Source organism: Stomoxys calcitrans, chromosome 4 (genome assembly GCF_963082655.1).
Source record: "Stomoxys calcitrans chromosome 4, idStoCalc2.1, whole genome shotgun sequence".
NCBI lineage: Eukaryota > Metazoa > Arthropoda > Insecta > Diptera > Muscidae > Stomoxys > Stomoxys calcitrans.
The window spans coordinates 175,801,042-175,826,913 of NC_081555.1; the positions used below are offsets into that span (position 1 = coordinate 175,801,042).

At 37.7% G+C, this 25,872-nt stretch overlaps 2 protein-coding genes across 2 annotated transcripts in view; both read right to left on the reverse strand.

The window, feature by feature from the left end:
* The window catches only part of LOC106085668 (rhophilin-2-A), a 213,999-nt gene that overhangs the window by 111,416 nt on the left and 76,711 nt on the right, over positions 1 to 25,872 (reverse strand). The window lies entirely within an intron of this gene.
* Positions 7,371 to 8,140, reverse strand: LOC106085669 (putative odorant-binding protein A10). The gene is made up of 2 exons (XM_013250003.2): positions 7,832 to 8,140; positions 7,371 to 7,742 (listed from the first exon to the last, which is right to left on the reverse strand). Exons 1-2 carry the CDS (start codon positions 8,052 to 8,054, stop codon positions 7,492 to 7,494), a joined length of 474 nt encoding a protein of 157 aa, XP_013105457.2. The 5' UTR covers positions 8,055 to 8,140; the 3' UTR covers positions 7,371 to 7,491.

Genomic DNA, 25,872 nt, shown 5'->3' on the forward strand with positions numbered 1-25,872 from the left:
ATTAAACTTACCACGAATATTGGAATTCATGAAAAAACTCTACCTGTAAAATTTTAGGCAAACCGGAACTCAAGTCAAAGGATCATTTTATATGGAATCTACATGCAAATGTGAACCGATGTACCCCATTTGCAATCCTCAACGACCTATTTCAATAAGAAGTCTAGAGCAAATTTTTAAGCGAAATTCGAACGCTATCTATTCTATGATGGTGAGTATAAAAACATCATAAACGGTTTAAGAATCGGTTCCCAAATGTTCAACCTCTGTTTTTTTCCCCCTTTCTAATTTAGTTATAAATTCTTCATCAGTTTAAAAATTACACTAAATTTTATTTTTTTCTATTTTCTATTTTTTCCATACGTACGTGAATAAAGCTCAATATTAAAAGCAGTTTGAACTTTCGATATTTTTATTTTTTTATGTTCTAACCTTAAGAACCTTAAGAAGATGCCTTCTCGTTCCTACAATTGTACCATCCAGATCGCTTTAAAAAGACCAACAACTTGCAGATGTTCAGATTCGCTAAATCAGACAAGTTCTCAAAGAAATGAGAACCTAAAGTAGAACTCCTTCTGACTGCCAGTTCAGGACACACACACAGCAGATATTCTACAGTCTCGAGGTGCCAACAGCTTTTGCAGAGTGATTACTTGCAGACTTCAGTTTGTCAGGAAGTTTTCCAATCAGACTGTGGCCTGTTATGATGGCCACAAAGACTGAGACGCCTGTTTTAGGCAGTGACCGCAAAGCGGAGACCTCTTCAAGTTTTCAGATCAGACAGTTTCGAGGTCCCCACAGCTTTTGCAGAAGTCATTACTTGCAGACTTCAGTTAGTCAGAAAGTTTTCCGATCAGACAGTGATCTGTCATGATGGCCACAAAGACTGAGACGCCTGTTTTAGGTAGTGAACGCAAAGCGGAGACCTCTTTAAGTTTTCAGATCAGACAGTGATCAGTCATGACGGACACAAAGACTGAGACTTCTTTTCTAAGCAGCGACAACAGTGGAGACCGCTACAAGTCTAGATTGGACCACATTATTTTGGAGTGTTTACAACCCCCACTTTGTGACCATATGTCATTAATTACCCTTAGGTCCTGATCCTGAAAATTTTGATTGCATGTCGCTATTGGCATACCCACAGATTACAAATGCCCTGGAATGTGTTAGGTAGTCTCACTATCTCGTCTGCTCTAGAATACTTTGGAATATCTGGTGAATCTTAAACTGCTCAGCCATCTGGTTGAGAGATCTGCAGCAGTCGAGGGCGGTGTTTGAATTCAAAAATAGGTTTCCAAGAGATTTCATGCCATCCTGGCTGCCTGAGTAGATTTTTATGCTAATCGTCCTTAGACCTTTATATTTTAGCCATTCCACCACTTCTTTAATTGCAAGGAACTCCGCTTTATGCACACTACAGTGTTCGGGTATCCTTTTCGATATGACCAGTCCTAGTTTCTTAGAATACAACCCAAAGCCCACCTGATCTTCTGGTTTGAAACCATCCGTATAGAAATCTATGTAACTTCTATTACCAGAAATATCGTAGTGCTCATCGGTTCTATCGGGAATAATGGTACCGTACTTTGTTATTAAAAAGCGGCTCAGACAATGAGTAATCTACACTGCCTGGAATATCGGGCATTGTATCAAGGATAACACAGTGTCCGTAGCCGTCGCATGACCAAAAAGAAATTCACAATTTTACAGTCGTAGTTACAACAATTTTGCACGGATTTGACGAATGGTTTTTTTTATCCATATAAACACTTCCGCCGCAGTCTATCACATAATTAGATATAGTGTCCCTATAAAGATATCTACCAATTTACACTTGTAGGCTAGGTGTAGTGTAGCCTATTGTATTGACCTGATATTACCGCCTGACTTTGCTGTAATTTACTTGTTTTGTTTCGCAACATGACTTTCAAATCACCCACCAATAATACCCTATCATTGTTCATTTTTGTAATGAGCAGAAACTATTTCAGGTCATTTAACCTTTAACTTTTACAAATAGCCAGAATAACATCTTCTTTTAGGCAAGAAATATGACCTCAAAAAGACCAAGAAAACCAATCACTGAAAGAAGAGAAATCTTACCAAAAACGTGCATACCATTTGTGGGGTAGAGCCAAGTGAAGTGAATGAAAATGGGCACCCGCACATAGAGCAAAGGCAGCAAAGTTCGTGTCTTAAGTCTTTTGTTTTTCTTTTTCAAAACATTAGAGGGAAACCATCTTAGATGTCATAATTTATTGAACTTGAAAATTAAACTATTTCTTTGGGGGGGGGGAGGGGGGGGGGGGGGGAGAGAGAGAGGGAAAGAAACAAAACTCCTCTGATATTAATGACACAAAATTCTACTCCAAAAAAAAACCATCCCAAATAAAGAGATCTAAATCAAGAAATAGTCTTTAACAAAGCATTGAACATTAAACAATGTTTAATCCTTTGTGTTACGATGAACTTTTTGAGATAACTAGCCCCACCTTTTGCTTTGTATACTCTTGACACACAGAGACACAAATAGAGTTATTAAAGAAAGAATTTGTTATAAATTGAACAGAAATGGGTTGGTTTCCTTTGGGGATATTCCCCAAGTGGTTAAACGCCTTTTTCCCCGAATGCCTTGCATTTGTATGGGGTAATCTTTTGTTAAGATTTTTCTTAGGAAATATGGTTCAGGAAGTTGAGGCAATTCTTTTGAGTCTCTCAATAAACGAATAAACGAATGGCTGAATGCATAAATAATAAATGAATGATAATCCAAAAAGAAAAAAAGAGTTTCCTAATGCCCAATGCATTGCAGTTGTGTAGGAAATTTAAATAATTACTCTGCTTTGGGCTGAGTTTGGGCAGCAGTTGTATCTACTTTCTGATCATTGTCGGATGATTTATGCTGGTTTAAAGTGTTGGCATTTTCCATATTCTAAGCCTAAGGGGACCCACCACCACCACCACCACCACCACCACCACCACTAGACCAGAGTCCACAATTTACTGCTAGTATTTAAAATTTTGATTTATCATCTAAGGCAATGGCTTTGCGTTTATTTTATAAGCCTTAATGATGGCCTTTGTAAGTATATGAGGCACACGATTATTTCTATTTGCCTGCATTTTCTTTGCTGCGTGTTTGGTGGATTTTTTTGCATATCATAAAATAAAAATTATGAGCAGCCACCAAACGGAAATTGTCGGGCATTTTTTTTTTTTTTGCTTTGCTTTTCTTCTACTTCACTTACTACCCATAAACAAATTATGTAATAAATGTTGGGTTTTTCTTTTAACGCACTATCCCCCAAAGGGGCCTGCCATTTTTTTTTCTCCATTGTATCTGCGAGTTAGGAAAAAAAAAACTCAAGCTAAATATAGTTTTATCTTATTATGGCACCTTAGAAAATGGTGAATGTTTAAATTTACCATAATTTGTTTGGAGAAAAACAAAAACACCACATTTCCAGCTGAGAGATAAATTTAATTAGAGCATAAAATTTCTTGTCTATTATTTTGTTTTTTATTTTATTATCAGCATTAAACGAGATGCTTGTGTGTATCATGGCAACTTTTTTCACGCATTGTAGAAAGATATGGTTAAGGTGATATGACTGTGCTGCTTATTTTCTTCATTCACATTTCTTGGCATATTATAACAAATTAAAAAAAAAACGCACACATTTAACGGTTGTATGAGCTCCTTTGGATGCTTTATACGTTGTTATACAAAGTAGGCCTCAAAAATTGGCATATAATGTGAATTTAACACTTTTTGATATAATTTGGCAATAATATACGTTTAAAAATACTTTGTTGTTGTTTGGAAAAAAAAAATTTAAATTTTTGCTAGACTAATTAAGAGCTCCCTAAGAGTTAACCACACTCTTACAAATGGAGTAAGAAGTTCAAAAGGTAAGTGAAGTTTTTATCTAAAAATTACCAATTTTTAATAAAATTTTAATGTTTTGGGGACCCCACCGTAGCGCAGGATTCATACCACCGTAGCGCAGAGGTATGAATCCTGGCGAGATCGTCCAAGAATAAAACATCGGTGGTGGTTTTGCCCTTCTAATGCTGGCAATATTTGTAAGGTACTATGCCATGCAAAAACTTCTCTTTAAAGAAGAGCCGCACGCCGTTCGGATACGGCTGTAAAAAGGAGGCCCCCTATCATTGTGCTTAAACTTGATCGGACAGCAGTCGTGGGTTTTTCGAGAGTCATGAGTTTTTAGAGAGTGAGATTTTCTCATGGGCCATGATTTTCTATCGAGTTGTGATTTTCCTCGAGAATCCTGACGACCGTCGTGATCTCTCACGAATGCAAACGCACAGTGTTTTTGCAGTCACGATTACGCACGACGTAGTGATTGTGTTTTATTTAATTAATAATAGCTTGGCTCATGCGTGATTTACGGGTAACCGAGAGTTACGGGCACATCTCTAGTCTATAGATCTCAATATTCATATATTAAAATATTAAAGAAATTTTTTTATTTTGTAGCAAAAATATTGAGGCTGCGAGATGAAGAGATTTTTTTTTTAACTTTTCAAAATTATAAAAAATTTGACATTCTGTTTATTTGAAATATTAAATAGTTTTTTTGAAGAAATGTTTTCAATTTAAATACCTTTTTTCCAAAATTTTATTATTTAAAATTTTTTTTTCGAATATTTTAATATTTTTTTAAAATTTGTTTATTACTTCTTTTTTATTTTAATTATTAGTTTTTTTTTTAATTTTCAAAAATTTTTTTAAAATGTAAAATTTTTTTTAAATATTCGAATTTTTTGGAAATTTTAAATGCATATAATTTTTTGAAATTATTTTTTTTCAAAAATTGTTTAAATTTTTTTTCAAAAAATTTTAAGTATTCTTACTAATGTTAGAATTTTTTGGAAATTTTAAATATAAATAATTTTGTCTTAATTTTTTGAGATTAATATTTTTTCAAAAATTTTTAAATTTTTTTTCAAAAATTTTTAAATTTTTTTTCAAAAATTTTTACTTTTTTTTTAAAAAATTTAAAATAAAATCAAAAATTTTTAAATTTTTTTCAAAAATTTAAAATTTAAATTTTTTTCAAAAATTTAAAATTTTTTTTAAGAAAAACTTGCTTAAATACCTTAATTTTTGAGAAAACTTGCTTAAATACCTTAATTTTTTTTGAAGAGGACATATTTAGATTCGTTTTAAATGAAACTTGAACCATTCCAAATTTCAAAGAGAAATGTCTCACACTGCATATTTTTTACTTGTTTTTTTAGATTTGCTCCCACTGTGCTTGTTTACGAAAAAAAAAATATTTATAATCTTATTCCCACACACGCCCCACGTAGCAAAATTTTTGGCTCACATTTTGTACAACGGCATCTCCCATGACCTCCAACACACGTGTCAAATAGCCTGATACAGCTCCCCTGTAAATCGATCTCCCCATTTTACTGCTTGAGCCCCTAAAATGCGCAATTCTTATTCGATTTGGCTGAAATTTTACACAAAGACTTCTACTGTGGTCTCCAACATTCAGTTCAATTAGCATAGCAATTCTTTTTTTATCCTTTGTTTGTCTAAAAAGAGATACCGGGAAAGAACTCGACAAATGCGATCCATGGTGGAGGGTATATAAGATACGGCCCGGCCGAACTTTGCGCGCGTTAACTTGTTTTTTCTGTTTTTTCGATATTCGTATTTTTGTTAACAAGGTACAGGTCGCATTTGTTGTTCGATTATCGCAAAATTTTGTATGATTTTGTAGTGAAGCTTTCATGTGAGTAGTGATTTTTGCCATGAGTCGTGATTTTTCTCGTGAGTCGTGATCTTTTTCGTGAGTCAGCTCTCGCTCACAACAAATTTTTGCCAGTTACGGTCACTCACGATCACTTCTTAGATCTCATTCATGTATCACTAATCAAGTTACACGGAACTCACGACTTATGGGCACATTTCTAGTATAGAGGCCCCAATATGCCGCAAATTTGTCATCGTGTTAAAATTTGTCATTGTGTTAAACTTCAATGGTCCCGTTATTACGACACAGAGTTGTCTTTCGGCTTTTTCGAAAATCCCAGTACAAACTCTACTATCCACTTCCTCCCAAATCAGCACTGGCCCCACGAAGGCCGTGTGCAACCCGTATATCATCTTTGGGTAAACTTTCTCTTTCCTACCAAAAATTCTCATGCTGCAGCAGATGGGCACATATGACATTTTTTTTTTCTTTGTAAACCTTTTTGGGACATTTTCGACAGTGCACAGGCATTTCACTTCCTTGGGCAATTGCAGAAGACCAAAGATTGGAATCTTAATTCCGATATCTTCTATATGAGAGTGTAAACCTCCACTATCGTTTTCTGAGGGTTTGTCCTCAATCTATTCATTGTCGCCCATATCGAAAGACTCCTCAGTGATGTATCCATGATCTAACTGGTTGTACAAAAGTCCACAACTAAATTAGGGAATAAGATACGCAGGATAAAAATTAAGGAAATCAGAGAAGTCATCCACGACCAGAGAAGTCATCCACTTCAGTTTCTACAGTAGTCATAATGACTTGAGGAAATCCAGCCACGGTCTCGTGTGTCTCGTCCTTCCAATTGCAGGGATATGACGAAAAAGGTATTCGACATCAAAAACTCCTCTTTGTAATCACAAACCCTACAGTAGTCCTACAACCCTAGTGTCCAGCATGATGTTGCAATGACCAGTCAGAACTTCAATAAGCAGTTCGTGGTCATTATTTAACAGTCCCAGATGTCATGCACCGCGAAACACTCGTCCACAGAGCATTTGCCACGCTACAATGAGATTTTTGTTCTTTATTAGGTTAGGATAGGTTATAGTAGTAATATGAAATCATACTCACTTAAGACGTTTTATGTCAATTGTGATGCCATGGTAGCGACAGTTTAGGCATCTAGTGGCAATCGACTGACCCACGACCGACTAACTGATAATCCGAGCACGCTGCCAACTCGGCTACCGGAGAGCTTTTGTTCTTTAGTAACAAAATTAAAATTGTTGTTTTTTGGGCATTCCTGTTTTCTAAACTCCGCCTATGGCGCTGGACGTCAGGTTTCGAATCCAGTCTAGTACACCAGAAAAATATTCACTGGTGTTCATCTTCAACTCATGCTGCTTCAGCCATATTAAACTTTTCTATCAAGCTAAATAAACCTGAGGCATTCCTTTCGGACTATCCGCTGTTCCCTAATGGAATGTTCATGAGATTTTTTTTTTTTAAATATAAGTTGTAATAATGAATTTTTTTGGGGATTTTTGATTACCATAATTTCTAACTCGTAGTGTTAAAATTCGAAAAACAAGGATTTTGATTTTTGGTATGCTCTCTTAAAATCTATTTTATTAGTCACAGCTTATAAATTAAATCTACGTAGTCAGTAATGCACTAGTGCTAATCTATTTTTTTTCCTCAAAAGGAAAGTCGATATAAACGTTGAGCCTTAAAACAGCCAAAAGTCACAGCCACATCATTCTTTGTCACCACTTTCATCTTCACTCTTAGTAGTTGTAGTAGTCGTGGACGTATCCTCTTTGGCTTCCTGCTTCTTTCCGGCCAGATAAGCCTTGCGATAGGTACCCTCGGGATCGTAGATCTTCTCCAAACGTTGCCAATCCTCGGGACGATTGTCTATAAGGAAGCGTGTCACTTTGTCCGAGCCATATTTCTGTTTCTCCGTGCATTTGGCGCAATCGGTCGCTATAGCGTCGGGTAGAGTCTCTAAAATTGGCAGAGTCTACAATGAACAACATTAACGTCCTCAAAGCAAACAAAGTGAAAAGCAATCAGGTTAACAACAAGCAACATACCTTTAAGAGCTTTGCCGTCCGCGGTACAAGGACCAGTACCCTCCAGGCATTTGACATAGTTTTTCAACAAACGTTCCTGTTGTAAAATTTCATCGATATTTATGTTATCGAAACGACTATCGTAGGTGGATTTTAGAGGAGCAGCTGTTGTGGGAGGATGTGGTAGGGCAAGGCAAAAGCCTAAAATGCCAACTATGAATAGCAACAGGAGAGTAGATTTCATTTTGATTTTTGTTTTTCTTTTTTTTCTTCAACTAAATGTGGTTGTGGCTGTAAAGCTTTTCTTTAACTTCTAATGTGGTTTGAAACAAATCATTGCCTTTTTATAGTGAAATTTTCTACTGCGTGTTTATGTCGTATTTTTGGGCAATTTTCTAAGCAGGCTAATTGAGGATGTTATTACAAGTATTGATGCATTTCTAATGCACTTTCAATTGTTTTAAATTAAGGCAATTTGGCAATAATTTTGTTAAACGATATGCGAAAATCATTATAACGAACAAATTGTAAATTTTTGTAAAACAAATTGTTAACATTTTAGAAACTATTTGGTTGCCCAAAAAGTAATTGCGGATTTTTTAAAAGAAAGTAAATGCATTTTTAATATAACTTAGAATGAACTTTAATCAAATATACTTTTTTTACACTTTTTTTCTAAAGCAAGCTAAAATTAACAGCTGATAACTGACAGAAGAAAGAATGCAATTACGGAGCTGCGAAAAAATTTGTTAACGCCGACTATATGAAAAATCCGCAATTACTTTTTGGGCAACCCAATATGTTTTTTTTTGTGGCCTTTACACCTTGAGTTTAATTTTTAAACTGAAAATTTGTAAATTTGCCCATGAGCATTCCGTTAAGGAACAGGGGAAACTTCTCACAAATCAATGAGTGCTGTCCGATTTAAGTTTAACTCAATGATAAGGGGCCTTCTTTTTAAAGCCGAGTCCGTATGGCGTGCTGCAGTGCAACAGCTCTTTGTGTAGAAGTTTTTACATGACAAAGGTAGCCAGCATTAGCAGGGAATAACCGCCGCTGAAATTTGTTTTAGGTTCTCGCTAGGAACCGAAACCAGGCGTTCAGCGTCATAGGTTGGCATGTCAACCTTCATTTTAATTCCTTCGTTTTAGATTTTTGTTTTTATAAAAAGATGCAAAGTTAAAGATTTATTTAAAATAAAATATCCTTAATATAAAGGAAAATACTTTTCACCAAATGGAATGTGGAAGATTTACCCTCCTTAAAATGAAGGTTTGCTAATCTTTGGCTTGTATCTTTACAATTAGGACAAAAATATTTTCAGTGTATTCACGTGGGTCCCTAGAAGCCGCAACTATTATCCGATGTGGCTAAAATTTGTTCATGTATGCCAATATCTAAGGTAAGTATAGTTCAATTCGGCCTATTACCTAATAAAGGGTGATGTTTTAAGAGGTAAAAAAATCTCATACAGTTTAGAATAATGAATGAGATATTCATATGAATCGATCATATACTTTAATGTTTGAAGAATATTTCATGCAAATGTTGATCCTGACTGCGCCTCAAATGGTCCATCCGCTTAGTTCAATTTTGGCATACTCTTTCCAACATTTCGGCCGGTAGCTCACGAATAAATGCTTCATTGTTGTTTTCCAATGCGTCAATTGAAGCGGGCTTTTCTGTATAGACATGAGCTTTAACGTAGCCCACAAAAAATTGTTTAAAGGCGTTAAATCGCACGATCGCGTCCGGTCTCGAACGTGAAATAAAATGTTCACCGAACTCGACTCTGTATAAGTCCATTGTTACGCCTGCTGTGTGGCATGTGGCACCGTCTTGTTGAAACCACATGTCTTGCACAAGTCAAGCTCTTGTATTTTGGGCAAAAAAAAAGTTTGATATCATCCCATCATAGCGCTCACCATTCACAATTACATTACGATTGGCATCATCTTTGAAGAAGTATGGTCCAATGATGCCACCAGCCCATAAACCGAACCAAACTATGACGATTATTTCCGGTCTCGAACGTGAAAAAAAATGTTTACCGAACTCGCCTCTGAATAAGTCCATGTTAGGCCTGCTGTGTGGCATTTGGCATCGTCTTTTTGAAACCACATGTCATGCAAGTCAAGCTCTTGCATTTTGGGCAAAAAAAAAAAAGTTGGATATCATCTCACGATAGCGCTCACCATTCACAGTTACGTTGAGATTGGCATCGTCTTTGAAGAAGTACGGTCCAATGATGCCACCAGCCCATAAACCGAACCAAACTGTGGGTTTTTTCTGGATGCATTGGTAGCTTTTGCAATGCTTCTGGCTTCCGATCTTCACTCCAAAATCGACAATTCTGCTTATTTACATGCCCATTGAGCCAAAAATGAGCTTCGAAATGAAATGAAAAATGAGCGCAATGAACTTTCTTAACAGAGCACGCATTTTGATAATAAAATTCAATAGTTTGCAAACGTAATTCGTTTGTAAGACGATTGATGGTTAAATTATAGACCAAACTGACGATGTTTGACTGTGAAACAAAACACGAAACGTGCGTAAGCTGTTTAAACCAGTGTTGCCAAAAGGATAATAACTAAAAAGTCACCCTTTATAAATCCCGTAATTTTGCGCGTATTGCTCTGTTACAACTTTGAACAATAGTAAGTATGGTCTAAATGGGATTAAAACTTGGAATATTTCCAACATAAACCCATCTTCCGATTTGACATCTCAAGCCACTGGAAGCCGCAATCGTTGACCGATTTGAAGGACATTTTTCACGAATTGTTTTATTATGACTTGAATTATTTGTGGGAAGAATTGTCCTAAACGGCCAATAACCTGATATCGTTGCTAAATGAATCGATTTTCCGTTAGTCTTCTACGGCCCCAAGAGACTTTTAATTCTGATTAATGTGTACATTTTCAGCAGATTCCAATGAGGTGGGTTCCCAAGATTCTGCCCGACCGAACTTGGCACGTCTTATTGTTTAGTCATAAATGGCGCACTATTTATCGGTTTTAGGCGGAATATAAATAAAATAAAGACTTATTTTGTTTTTCGCCTTGCCTTCTATAGGCTTTCCAATATATGCAATGAAGGCAATAACGAAACCCTAGCGGTATGGTTTTCAGCTTGAACATAAAAATTACCAATTAGTTGTTAAACCTCATAAATGAATAGGATCATTAACTAAATGACCATAGAACAGTTTCTTTTAAAATATAAATCAAAAATACAAAGGCCTCTAGACAATGTTTTTTCAATACAAAAGACTTAGGAAACGAATACCTTCGTTTAGATTGTTTTTATACCTAACCGTAGTTGTATAAAAAACAACAACACTGAAGCTATCATTATACAAATGTATGCTTGTGACAAAACAAAAGACTTAAGAGACAAACGTTAGTTGATTGATTTAAGGCTACCGAATTGTTGTTGTTGGTGAGAGAGAAATACAAATTTATAAATTGTTTTAGATAGAAGGCAAGGTTATATTTTAAAAATTATTTTATAAAAATTAACTTTATAAGAAAATTATTTTTTAGGAAAAATATCTAGCATCAATTCAAATTCAAATTTGCCCATGAACATTCTATCAAAGAACAGGGACAAACTTCTCACATATCAATGAGTGCTGTTCGATTCAAGTTTAAGCTCAATGATAATGGACATCTCTTTGGGGAGAAGTTTTTATATGGCAATGTACCTCACAAATGTCGAGAGCATTTGGAGGGAAAAAAATGTTTCTGATGTTCTTCCCAGGATTCGAACCCAGGCGTTCAGGGTCATAGGCGGAGATGCTAACCTGTTAAGAACAAAGTTAGGTTAGGTTAAAGTGGCAGTCCACCATCAGACTCACTTAGACGTTTTCGTCCATTGTGATACCATAGGAACAGAAGAAAGATGATACCTTCTAGTTCCTACCATTGAACCATCCAGATCGCTTTCATAAGCCTAACAGCTTGCGAATGTTCAAATACGCTAAATCAGACAAGTTCTGAAAGAAATAAGAACCTAAAGTGGATTTCCCTCTGCCTGCTAGTGCGGGCATACACACAGCAGATGTTCTATAGTCTCTTCGTCCTCACAGCTTCGGCAAAAGTCGTTACTGGCAACCTTCAGTCTCTCAGCATATTTTCTGATCAGACAGTGACCTTTCATGGCAGCAAAGCGTTAGACCTCTTCAAGTCTAGATTAGGCCACATAATTTTGGAATGCTCACAACCCCCCTTTGTAACCATCTATGATTCGGGCCTTATCCTGAAGACTTAGCTAACTTGTCGCTAGAGGCCTACCCAAAGATTCCAGTTCCCCTAGTCTCGCAAGCTTGTCCGCTTTACAATTCCCTGGAATATCACTGTGGCCCGGCAGCCAGATTAGGTGAATTTTGAACTGTTCAGCCATCTCATTGAGAGATCTGCGAAGTCGAGGGCGATTTTTTAATTCAGAAATACGTTCTCAAGTGATTTCATGACTGCTTGGCTGTCTGAGAAGATATTTATGCCAGTTGTGGTTATGACATTACATCTTAGCCATTCCACCACTTCTTTTATTGCAAGGATCGGCGATTGAGTCGCCGGGTAATCTCTTCGATATGACCAGTTCTAGTTTCTCAGAGTACACCCCAAAGCCCACTTGGTCGTCCAGTTTAGAACCATTCGTGTAGAAGAACTTCTATTACCAGGGATATCGTAGTTCTAATTGGTTCTATCAGGAATAGTGGTAGAGTACTTTTTATCAAAAAGCGTCTTAGGCAGGGTGTAATCCACACTGCCTGTAACATCGGACATTGAATCAAGGATAACACAGTGACCTTAGCCGTCACTTGACCAAAGAGAAAGCTCCCCTAGCCTCACAGCAGTGGTAGCAACAATTTGTTTCGCTACAATGTCCACAATGACATTAGGTGTAGCATTAAATTCAGTGCATCAGATGGTGTCGTCCTCAGTGCGGCTGTGATGCAGAAACAAACCATCCTTTGGATCCGGTTGAGTATTGAACAGTAGGTGGACTCTTGAAGCGCCGTCCACCAGACCACAACACCATATTGCATTATAGGTCTAACCACTGCAGTATATACCCAATGCATTACACGCGGTCTAAACCCCCTACTTTTACCAATGGCTCTCTTTTAGTTATATAGGGCAAGAGTTGCTTTTCTTGCTCTCTCCAAAATGTTGGATTTGAAGTTCAATTTTTTGTCCAGCAACACACCCAGGCCATATCTCCCAAGAGGCAGGTGTCCCTGTAGGTAACTTGTATCTCCTGCTGAAAAGAACTTCTTCTGCCTTGCACGGATTTACGCCTAAACCACTAACGGTAACCCACTTCGCTGTGGCACGTAGAGCTTCCTGAAGTATATCTCTAAGAATATTGGGAAACTTCCCCCTAACCGCAATATTCACGACATATCCACGTCGTTGTAGGTTTGTTTGTTTATTTGTGTGTGTGTGTTCCTTATAGACTCAGAAACGGCTAAACCGATTTTCTTTAAATTTTTACTAATGGTGCATAATGATCTCGTGGTAAAAAAAGGGTACTACATTTTTTGATATCTGAAGGGGGAGCGGACCCTCCCCCTTATCCTAATTTTCAGAAACGCCAGATCTCGAAAATGGGTGGTGCGATTTAATTAAAATTTTGTGTGCTCTCTTATAGTTACCTACAAAGAAAAATTTGGTACTCAAATTTCGGATGGGGTACCTAGGGGGGACGGGGCGTCCCCCTAACGTACCAAATATATATATACACCAATCACGACAATGTGGGACTCAAATGAAAGGTATTTAAGATTAGAAAACGTATTCGATATCCAATTGGATATCGGACCAAGTGTTTGGGGGACCACCCCAACCCCCAAAACACCCCTAAATCGGACATATTTACCGACCATGGCGATATGGGACTTAAATGAAAGGTATTTGCGAGTAAAATACCAAAATACCAATCTGATATCCAAATTTGGGACAAAGTGTCTGAAAACTAAAACAACCCCCAAACAGGATTTATTTACAGACCATGGCAATATGGGGCTTAAATCAAAGGTATTTGAGTGTAGAATACGAATCTGATATCCAGATGTGGGACCAAGTGTTTGGGGGCCGCCCATCCCCGAGAACATACCCCAAAGAAGACAAATTTACGGACATAGCAATATGGGACTCAAATGAAAGGTTTTTGGAAGTAAAGCACGAATCTGATATCAATATTCGGGAAAAGTGCCTATGGGGCCACCCCACCCCCATAATACCATCAAAATCGGAAGTATGTACAGACCATGGCAATATGAGCCTCAAATAAGAGGTATTTTAGAGTAGAATACGAATCTGATACGAATCACTGAGTGGCCGCCCCATTCTCCAAAACACCACCCCAAAGCGGTCTTGTTTGCCGACTATGGAAAAAATTAGCTCAAATGAAGGGTATTTGGGAGTAGACCATGAATCTGACTACAACTTTCGGGACCAACTGTCTATGGGACGTCCCACCACCATAACAACCCCCAAGTAAGACGTATTTGCTCACCAAGACAATTTGGGCCTTCAAGACAGCGGAGCTCGATATTCATAGTTTTTAGGGCCCATACCCCAAACCGGACATAATTGCTGGCTTTTTCAATAGGGAGTTTAAGTGAATGGTATTTAAGATTAGAAAACGAATTTGATATCCAATTTTGAGGCCAATAGCAATATGGGGTCAAAATATATGAGAATAGAGCACGTTGCTGATATATGTTTGAGGGACCACCTCACTCCCCAAAACACCCCTAAATCGGGCATATTTACCACCACGTCAATGTGGGGTTTAAATAAAAGGAATTGGGGGTAGAGCAAGAATTGATACCCACTTTCGGGACCAATTTTCTGGGGGTCTACCCCTTTCCCAAAATACCCCACAAACAGCAATTTTTTACTCACCATCGCAACATGGGGCTCAAATAAAGATATTTGGGAGTAGAATACGAATTTGATATCCAAATGTAGGACCATATATTTAGGGCATCACCCAAAACACCCCCCAAAGGGTAAAAATTTTTCGACCATGCCAATATGTGGCTCAAATGAAAGGTATTTGAGATTAGAAAACGGTATTTGATAACCAATCTTGGGACAATGTGTTTAGGGGGCGCCTCATCCTGTAAACTCCCCTCAAAACCAATTGCAATATGGGGTTTGAATAAATGGTGTTTGAGAGAAGAGCACTATGCTGATATTTTTCAGGGCCAAGTGTCTGGGACCACCTCATCCCCAAAAACACCTCTAAATCAGACATCATGAGAATATCGGACTGAAATAAAGTATTTTAAGAATGGAGTACACCTTTCATCCAAACTAAAGATCATATGGGATTCAGAAAGAGGCACTTTTATTGCTAAACTGTTTGTCAAGTGATATACTATTTTCTTAGCATGGTATTTCACTAAAAGCTCTTTAATTGTCGAAAATAAATATTCCAAGAAAAATTTTGTTCCATATAAAGTAAAAGACGGCGCAGCGGAGCGGGCCCGGTCCAGCTAGTTTTTTTTTTTATAAAATAACATTTTTTTTTATTTATTGTAAAGAAAAACATCTCATGTATCTTATTTTTATAAAAAAAAATTATAAAAATTTTTTATATATTGGAATTGGCTTTTTATGCAACAATGTCTTTGGAAGATGACTCTCCTAAAAACAATCAATTCCAAGTTGTGTTACATGAAAAACTGGGTCTTGTGCTTTAATGAGAAAAACTCCTGCGAATGCAACACATCAATCTTCCAATATTTTTTCTACTAAACAAAGCAGCTGATCCACTAAAAAATAATGCCTACGCCTACTGGAAAAACAAATATGACCACATGTGTTCTAGATCACTTGCTAACCCCAAAAGAAACCAGCTAAGAGATGTAGATTTCTCTCTGGCACCATTTTCCAGCCAGAATAACACAACAAAATCTTGCTCGAAAACACTTGCCACCATGTAATTTAAGCATGGCAAATGCAACACCATTCTGTCGAATAGGCAAAAGGCTAATAAAGAACCAGAAAAAAATTAAATGACTACAAAATCAGCATTACCAAAAATTATGTAGGCAGGTTTTCAGAGAGGGGGAATTTGATATTGCGTAAAAGTCGTTTCGTTGTCCAAGAAACTGCGAGTACGTAACACCAGGCACCATAAACATCAAATCAAGTAATCAAACGAGTATTTGCAGTGGTGGCCAAAAACTTGAGGAAAACTTTGTGAACGTTTTTCTCAAAACATTTTTAACATCATCCAAAAACAAATGGAAACAAAGCTAAACCAAATTGAGGTTCTAAATTTTTCTTTGTAAAGTGCTAATGCAGCACGCACCATTGGCCGAACAACCAGTCAAGTATTAATGTCAGCCATCAGGTTCTCAATTTCAATTGTTGCAGTGATAGTCGAACAAACATCAACGCATTTTGTAAATCTTAACTAGGCAGAATGATGACTAAAGAGCCGTGGCGAGCGGGGTTGGTGTTGAAGCGGTAAGATGCTATAACCTCTTAGCTATGATCATGTGGTAGGTTGTTGCTATAATGTTATGTTGATAGCTGCTGTCATGACTGTTGGCGAATTGCAATTTGGCAGCAGCCTGCATGTGTGCAAGCGTGGCTGCGTTTAAATTGATGCTGTTGTATAGTTTTGGGACACTTGTTCAAAAAAAAAAAATAATAAAATATCCAAGCACTGTGTTATCAAATGAAAAATGGATGAATGAAAATGGTGTCATTGAGAAATAGAAATAGGGGAGAAAATCAATCAATCAAAAACAATTTCTATTGTAGAATCCTTTATAAAACCTTAAACCAAAAGCAAAGGTACGAGATATGTATAGAAAACCAACTGCTCTATAGTCGAATAAGGACATGTTTTGGAAAGCACACATCGCGACCTTCCCAACGATGTATGGTAGTACCTTGTAGAATTCTTAGATGTCTTCCAGTTCAGAATATATTTTTTTATAAATTTGTCATTTTTCTCAGTACTATGGTAATAGATATTTAATTTGGCGTTTTTGATTCAAAGCATTGATATTATACTCCAAATTTTGGTATGGTTTTAAATTTATTTTTACAAATATTTGCAAAAATTGATAAAAAGTAAGAAATTTAATTAATTTCTCTTGTTTTTTGGTTCTGTTAAGTATTTACAGAGCTCTGCTAACCCCTCAGTGGATCTCTGTTGATACTTCTGTTACTCTCTCTCGCACTCTGTTAACAAAGCGGTTTGTGTCTCTGCTAGTTAAATTCGAATTTATCTTCACGCACATTAGCGAACTGCTCAAATACAAACAGCATGGCTATGTCAAGGGATGGTCGGTGGAGACTGCTTTGCACAAGGTTGTGCTTAAAATAGAAAAAACCTTCGATACCAAAACGTACACACTGGCGGTATGCATTGACATACTGATACACTGATCCAATCCTTAGACCAGTACCGGGTGGACCGGGTTCTTAGAGACTGGATAAACCATATGCTAAGGAACAGGTGGATAAATTGTGTGTCCCATGACATAAATAGACGGGAGAAAGTGGCACAGGACACGACACAGGGGGCCATTTTATTGCCACTCCTTTGGGTGACCACCATAAATAACCTATTACGGATGCAGACTGAGGGGGGTTTTGAACCCGTCTGCTATGGACGATGTTATAACACTTCTTAGGGATAAGGATCCGAACCAGCTATGCAGAAGGGCCAAAAGGGTCTTGCATATGTCGTATGTCTGGGCTAGATCCAGGGGTCTCAATGTTAACCCAGAGAAGACTGAAATCTGCCTGTTCACTAGGAAGACGAAGTTGGGCCAATTTGACGCACCACTTTTCCTCAATTAGACGATTTCGATATCTGACAAGGACAAATACTTAGGTGTGATCTTGGACAGGAAATATAATTAGAAGTGTCACATGCAGGAGCGTACCTGAGAGGGCTCACAGATGTTGGGCACTGTGTAGACGGGCCGCAGGCTCGAAATGGGTCCTGAATCCGATGATAGTCCACTGGCTCTACAGGAACGTGATTAGACCAATACTTACTTACGCCTCAGTAGTTTGGTGGACTGCTATGGAGAAAAAGTGCAACATAAGGGCCATACAACAGGTTCAGAGAACATGTTGTCTTGGCAAAGGCTGAGCGATGAGGACCGCGCCCACTAGGGCACTGGAGACTATTCTAGATATCCAACCCATTGACATACAGACTAAGTATGAGGCAGCCACTGCGGCTATGAGACTTAAGGCGATGGGAGAATGGACTGAGGATGGGAGCAGCTCATACCATCACGGTATAATCGAGGCGACAATAGGCAACCTGGAAGGAAGGGAAGAGGTTTCCGATCGGATACCTGAGATGAACCTTGAAGTCGAGTGCGAGGCACTGCTGCCAGAGGCACAGTCTTGGAGTGATGGAACCCTAGTATTGCCATCTGGAAGATCATGTTACACGGATGGATCAAAGCTAGACGACAGAGTGGACCTGGGGGTTTACATTGAGAACCCAGGGACTAAGATCTGTTTTAGACAGCCAGACCATAATACGGTCCTGCAGGCGGAGATTCGGGCGATCACTGAGTGCTTGAAGTGCTGTGGTACTATCGCGAGGACGTCGAGTGTGAGCATCTTTAGCGACAGTAAAATTGCCAAGGGCAATAACAACCAGGACGGTAACGAACAGTCTTGCAGTGTAAGAAGGACATTAACGCCTTCTCTGAGGATGGCAAAATCCGCATCGTTTGGCCGCCGGCAATAACGGAGTAAGGGAAAATGAAAGGGCAGACGATGTGTCGGTGAAGGCCAGAGGACTGCCATCAATAAACTTGATTAACCCGAAGCATTTCGGGTCGACGCAGTCCATGTTAAGGGAGTGGGCGACGAATGCGCATGCTACATTGTGGAACAGCAAAATAGTCGGTAGGACGGCGAAAATCCTATGGGGGGATCCAGATCGTGAGAAGACGAGGCTGTTACTGAAGGGATGTAAGAAGGAGGTCAGTATACCTAATGGCATCATAACGGGACACGTAGGACTACGAGCTCACTTATGTAAAATCGGTGCGGCAAGTGATAGCATGTGTGTGGGGCATGCGGGTAAGATGATGAGACGTTGGAGCATATCGTTTGTCATTGCCCGGCTTTCGCGTCTAACGGATACCGGCACTTAGGTAGAGACACAATACCAGACATGAACCAACTTAGGGGAGTGGTATTGAAAACAATTATGGATTTTGTAAGTAGCACGGAATTCCAAACTTCAAATTTTCTTTTTTGAGGTTACTTTATAGACGGCCAAAATCAGCCCATAACCCGATATAGCTCCCATGTAAACCGATCTCTCGATCATCCTAGTTCGGTTCCTAGAAGCTTAAATTTTTGCTGGTTTGACAGAAGTTTGATATGTAGAATAAAATTTTGGTCTACAACTAAATTTATTTTGTTTAAATTTTTGCCAAAATCCATGGTGATGGGTTTCCAAGATTCGGCCCGGCCAAAATTAGCACGCTTTTACTTGTTAAAGCTCTAGAAGTTGAATTTCCATCACCTAGAGTGGGAAAAAACCTCCAAGCTGTAGGGCCTGTAGCGATAAAAGGGTGACATTTTATCGCTACAGGCCCTACAGCTTGGAGGTTTTTGGTGTACCTTGTTCCACTATTTTCCTCATATTTCTGTCATGGGTTTATCCAGTCCCTATGGACCGGGTCCACCTGATACTGGTGTAAGGATTGTATCAGTGTGCCGATCCGCACATTGTTACACCTGATTCACGCGCAACACTAAAAACCATATTTACACCTGTAGAGAGACTGATGACGCACAGTGGGAGAAAATTGAAAAAAAAAACTTAAAACATTGCCGTGTGAGAACGGGTATAGTTATCTCTTTGATAAGTGGATTGAATATGCTACGGCTCGTCCTCCCATGCGCGCTTCAAATCCTTTGGAGCACGCCGTTCGGACGAACGAAAGACCGAATCTAACAAACCAAGAATATCACATGGAAAATATAGGCTGAATAAGTCAAAATTAAAGATTGGCTTGTATGGGACTGATTTGGCTCTTTCACATTTGCAGTAACAAGTATTTTTTTCAAATTTTAATAATAGGGACGGACATTGTCAGATCGACTTAGAATCTCATGATGATCGAAAACAAATTTTCTTTATAGGGTCTAAGATGAATATATCTAGGTAACATAGTAATTTTTTTATTTAATTTTTTTCTTTTTCTTTTTAATTTTTTACCCCTGGTGAATACTGTGCATGCCTGCTTGCTATGTATTACCAAGAAAAAACTTGCAATCAAAATTCCAAAATGTTTCTTGACTTGGCGAACGGTAATGTTTATTGTATAACCTGTTCCAAATGCGTTTACTCGTACTGTGATTTTTTTTTTCTTTCAAATCGTTGGATATCTGCATTTTTTATGTGTATGTGGCATGTAACCGATTTTTTATGATCTACTGCTGCAACATGTTTGATGTGACAGTTATGTAATTGCACACATAAATTTGTTGATTTTTTATTTGCAATCTGCATAAATCGTTATGATGCAGGTAATAATAATGTCATGGAGTAGTCGATACACCAGGAATATTAAATGAAATGCCATTGCAAAAAATTGTGCTTTAGCTAAAAATTGTCAAAATTACAAAAAAAAAAAAATTATGCGACTTTATAGATAGACAAAACAAACTGAATATTTTTAAAAACGTTTAAGATTTTTTTAAAGTTTTGTGTTTAATGGATAAATTCCTTCAAATGAGGACAATGAGAATTTTGTGTGTTTAGGCAAGAACATTTGTGTACCCTCCATCATAGGATGGGGGTATACTAACATCGTCATTTCGGTTGCAACTCATACATATAAGTATCTGAAATCCAGCAAGCGTTGCTCGTTAGTAAGTCTATTCATGATGAAATGTCAAAGCATACTGAGCATCTTTCTCTTTGACACCATGTCTGAAATCCCACGTGATCTGTCAAATACTAATGCATGAAAATGCTAACCTCAAAAAAATCACCCTTTATATATTGGGTTGCCCAAAAAGTAATTGCGGATTTTTCATATAGTCGGCGTTGACAAATTTTTTCACAGCTTGTGACTCTGTAATTGCATTCTTTCTTCTATCAGTTATCAGCTGTTACTTTTAGCTTGCTTTAGAAAAAAAGTGTAAAGATAGTATTTTTGATTAAAGTTCATTTTAAGTTTTATTAAAAATGCATTTACTTTCTTTTAAAAAATCCGCAATTACTTTTTGGGCAACCCAATACATTCTTCATCCTTTTGACATTCTAATTCTTATCCTTGTCCTTTTGTCTGTCGAAGGCCAGCTAACATTCGAAGTTGTAATGTTAGGTGCTTGGAAATTTGCACAAATATTTCTTACTAGTGCAGGTCAGTTGGAATTTGGCTGACATTTTGCACATTACGTTGTGCTGTGACTTCCAATAGCCTTGCCAAGTATGGTCTAAATCGGTTGATAACCAGATATAGCTGCGATATAAACCGATCTTCCGATTTGACTTCTTTAGCCTCAGAAGGCGTAATAAGTATCCGATTTGACAGAAATTTTGCATGTGACGTTATTTTATGTTTAGACTTCACAGAGTTGTGCCCAGTATGGTCCAAATCGGTCTATAATCTGATATAGCTCCCGCATAAACCGATCGCCCGATTTGACCTCATGAGCCTCTAAGGGGGACTGTATGATTTGGTTGAAATTATGAACTTTGTATGTTTCTATGACTTCTAACTGCCATGATAAGGACGGTCTATATCGGTCTATAACATGTTATAGCTTCCATATATTTGAAAAAGTCATTCAAAGAACATTCCACATGCGATTCATGGTGGAGGGTAAATAAAATTTGGCCCGATCGAACTTAACAGTCTTTTATTTGTTTTACTTACAGAAGAACCAAATGTTGTTAAAGGTGAGAAAATTGGGGAGAGGGGGGGGGGGGGAGTCTAACTATGGAGCATATGCAAGCCTGCCCGCCCAGAGCACCCAAAAAATCTGGGTTTAAGTACTGGAAATTACATTTTAGGGTGTTTGCAAATGCAAATTTTGCCCGTGAACATTCCCCTTAGGAACAGGGGCAAACTTCTCACATATCAATGAGTGCAGTGCGATTCAAGTTTAAGCTCAATAATGAGGGGCCTCCTTTTTATAGCCGAGTCCGAACGGCTTGCTTCAGTGCGACACCTCTTTGGAAAGAAGTTTTACATGGCATAGTACCTCAGAAATATTGCCAGCATTAGGAGGAGAAAACCACCGCTGAAGATTTTTTCTGACGGTCTCCCCAGGATTCGAACCCAGGCGTTCAGCGTCATAGGCGAACATGCTAACCTCCTTTTAGGGTGTTTCAGATATGTTTGACTTCTGAATTTCTCTAATCTATTTTTTAAAACCAGTAAGGAAGGGCTAAAGTCGGGCGGTGCCGACTGTATAAAACCTTACACCTACCCTATAAATACAATGTGGGACCTATATCCAATTCTGAACCAATTTTGATGGACCAGATGGACCTTTGATGAAAGTACCCAAAATCTGACGAGCATATATATGGGAGCTATATCTACTTCTGAACCAATTTCGAGCAAACTTCTCAGATAATGTAGTAGTCGCCGAGAAAAGTGTTGTGCAATTTTTTGGCAAAATTGTTCAAACAATGGGCTTGCAGTGGCTCTTGGGGTGAAAATCTGGCCATATACATATATGACAACTACATCTTAATCTGGGTCGATTTCTATGAAATTCACCAGTTATATTGAGAGTCAGAAAATTATTCCTGCAAAATTTCGAGAGAATCGGTTAACAAATGATCATTTTATTGCATTATTACTGAAAGTCGGACGAACATATATATATATATATGAGAGCTATATCCAGATCTGAACCGATTTTTTCCAATTTCAATAGCCTTCGTCTCTAGGCCGAAAGACAGGCCTGAACCAAATTTTAAGACGATCGGATGAAAACTGCGACCTGTACTTTGTACACACATTAATATGGACAGACGGACAGATAGACGGACAGACAGACGGACATAGCTATATCGAATCAGAAAGTGATTCTGAGTCGATCGGTATACCAATCAATGGGTCTATCTCTCATTCTTTTGGGTGTTACAAACTAATTCACTAAGTTATAATACTCTGTACCACAGTAGTGGTGTAGGGTATAATGAAAAAATGTCTGCATCATTTGCGGGTAATATGAATTAACACGGAAAAATTTTTGTATTTTTTAATTTTTCTAACTGTAAAATTGGAACGTTTCGACATTATCGTATAAAGTTTCACAGTTTTCACTCGTGACAAGTGGCCTTTTGCTTTTTGAAATCGTTTTAATGTATTCGCCGAAAAATGCCAAAAATATTTTGAGTCTACCATTGTTGTAAACTTAAATATGTTAAAAATATATGTATGTACCTACTTTTCCAACTGCGTATATGATTAATATTTTGACATACCTGAAAGAGAAGAAAGAGTTTTTATTATTAACAATATAAGTAGTAAAAACTTACAAAATCGGTCAACCCGAATCTCATATACCCTACACCATGGATCACATTTGTCAAGTCCTTAACACTATTTATGTTTATAGGCAGATAGGCAAACTTATAAATAGTAACAAGTAAAAAGACGTTTAGTTCGGCCGGGTCGAACTTTGGATACCCATTTTTACCCAAATCGGACTGCATTCATTAGTATGTGAGAAGTTGGGCTAGAACATCATGAAAAAGTTTTTGTCAGCGGTGATAATTCTTAAGCTGGCAACGTTTGTGAGGTACTATGTCATATAAATACTTCTCTCCAAAGAGGTGTCGCACTGCGGCACGCCGTTCGGACTCGACTGTTAAAACGAGGCCCCTTATCATTGAGCTCTTAAACTTGAATCGGACTGCACTCATTAGTATGTGAGAAGTTTGCCCCTGTTCCTCAGTAGAACGGTAAGGACAAAATTAGCTTTTTTTGCATCACTAGTTCAACAGCTATCGTGGTTTCGACAGACGGACGGACATGGTCGGATTAATTCGGAATGGCGGGACAATCCAGAATATGTAATTAGTATACCTCATTCCTATAGTAGGATATTTTTAACAGAATTGCTCATATTTAACAAAATCTATTTTGATGGGTGCCCAAGATTCGTCCCGCCTGAATTTGAACCGAATAATTAAAGTTTATTTTAAAAATTTGCGTTGGCGTTAATATAGTTGAGGTTTCTTATCATTTTCTCTCCATGTGTAATCTTGAATACACTCGATACAAGTGGATAGATGGCATAAATGGAGTTTCCAAATATAGACTCACCATCACATCACCCAAAGAAAAAATTTCAATTCAAATTCTACTTATCATCAACTGAAGACTAATTGTAATTTGAAAATAACTTAATTACATCAAAATACGTCACTATAGTAAATATTCACATCATCGGAAATTATTTCAAACAATTTTTAATTTGCCATTACGTCAAACGTATCAAAATATTGTGAAACGACAAATCATTGAATAATTAAAAAAAAAAAAAATAAAATACAAGTGCGGACTAAAGTCAGCATGAACGACTTTTTAAAAGGCTACACCATGGTCAATGTCTGTCTATGGATGATGGTCTTTACATGGACGGACAATCAGACGACTTTTTAAAAGGCTACACCATTGTCCATGTCTGTCTATGGATGATGGTCTTTACATGGACGGAAAGTCAGATGGATGGATGGAAGGAAAGAAAGAAAGACAGATGGATGGTTGGATTCTGGGTAGTATATGTCCCACTATCCGTGGTCCATCCATCCATCTGTCTTTATGTCCTTCTATCCATCTGACTATCCGGTCATGTAAAGACCTATACAGTGGTGTAAGCAATCAAATAGTAGGCTTTTATCAGATTTTTTTTGTAATTGTTTAATGAACATTTTTCAGACCCAGCCAGTTCTATAGGCTATTTATGATATGTAAATCTTTGGTCCTAGGTCTATCGAAAAATATTCAATAGGGTACAAGTGCATGATCGGACGGACAAATGGAATGGACGGAATATTACATAGACCGGCAGATGAATGCTTGTCTTTCGCATGTTACAAACACATTAACTCACTAATAACACCCTGAATCACAGTACTAAAATCGGGTATAAAAATAGCAACATTTTCTACTACTATTACGCAGTTTCAAATACATCAATCAAATGTCAAAAGTAAACATCTTTAAAAAGTGCAATTCATAGTAATTTACCATACCTCGCACTGGGGGTGGTCCGAATGGACGAAGGGAGAGGCATATAGGTATGTAAAACAAAATAAAAAATTCTCATTCGAATCATTTGCAATTCAAAAAAATCACAATAATAAATTGACGAACCTACAGACAGAGAGCCAGACGGACGGACAGATAGATAAGTTGAAAAACCAGTATGATTTTGAAGCAACAGCAGCGGCAAAATAGTAACGTAACTTCAAATAACATTTGTCAGCTTTAAGTGCGTTCATTGTGAAAAACAATCACATGAAACTGCAATTAAACAAGTGCTGCTTTTGGATAAGAGGCTAGCTTAGATAGTGGGGTGTAACGAAAGGCCAAATCGTGGATAAAAAAATAAATTAAAGTTAAAACGAGTAAAGGCGTGCCAAGTTAGACCGGGTCGAATTTTATATATCCTTCACCAGGTTCTTTGCCCAGTATCTCTTTAAAGGCAAACAAAGGATAATGGATAAAAATTGCCATGCTATTGGAGCCATATCAGGTTATGGACCGATTCCGATCACACTTGGTTAGGATGTTGGAGATCATAGTAGAAGTCATTGTGCTAAATTTCAGCCAAATCGGATCAGAATTGCGTCCTATAGGAGCCCAAGAAGTAATATCGGGAGATCGGCGAGAACATCTGAGAAAATTTTCAGCGGTGGCTATCCCCTCCTAATGCAGGGAACATTTGTGAGTTTCTATGCTATGTAAAAACTTCTCCCCAAAGAGGTGTCACACGCACATTAAGTAAAAATCGAAAAAAATATTCCGTGTGAGAACAGGGAGAGATTTTTTCCATTT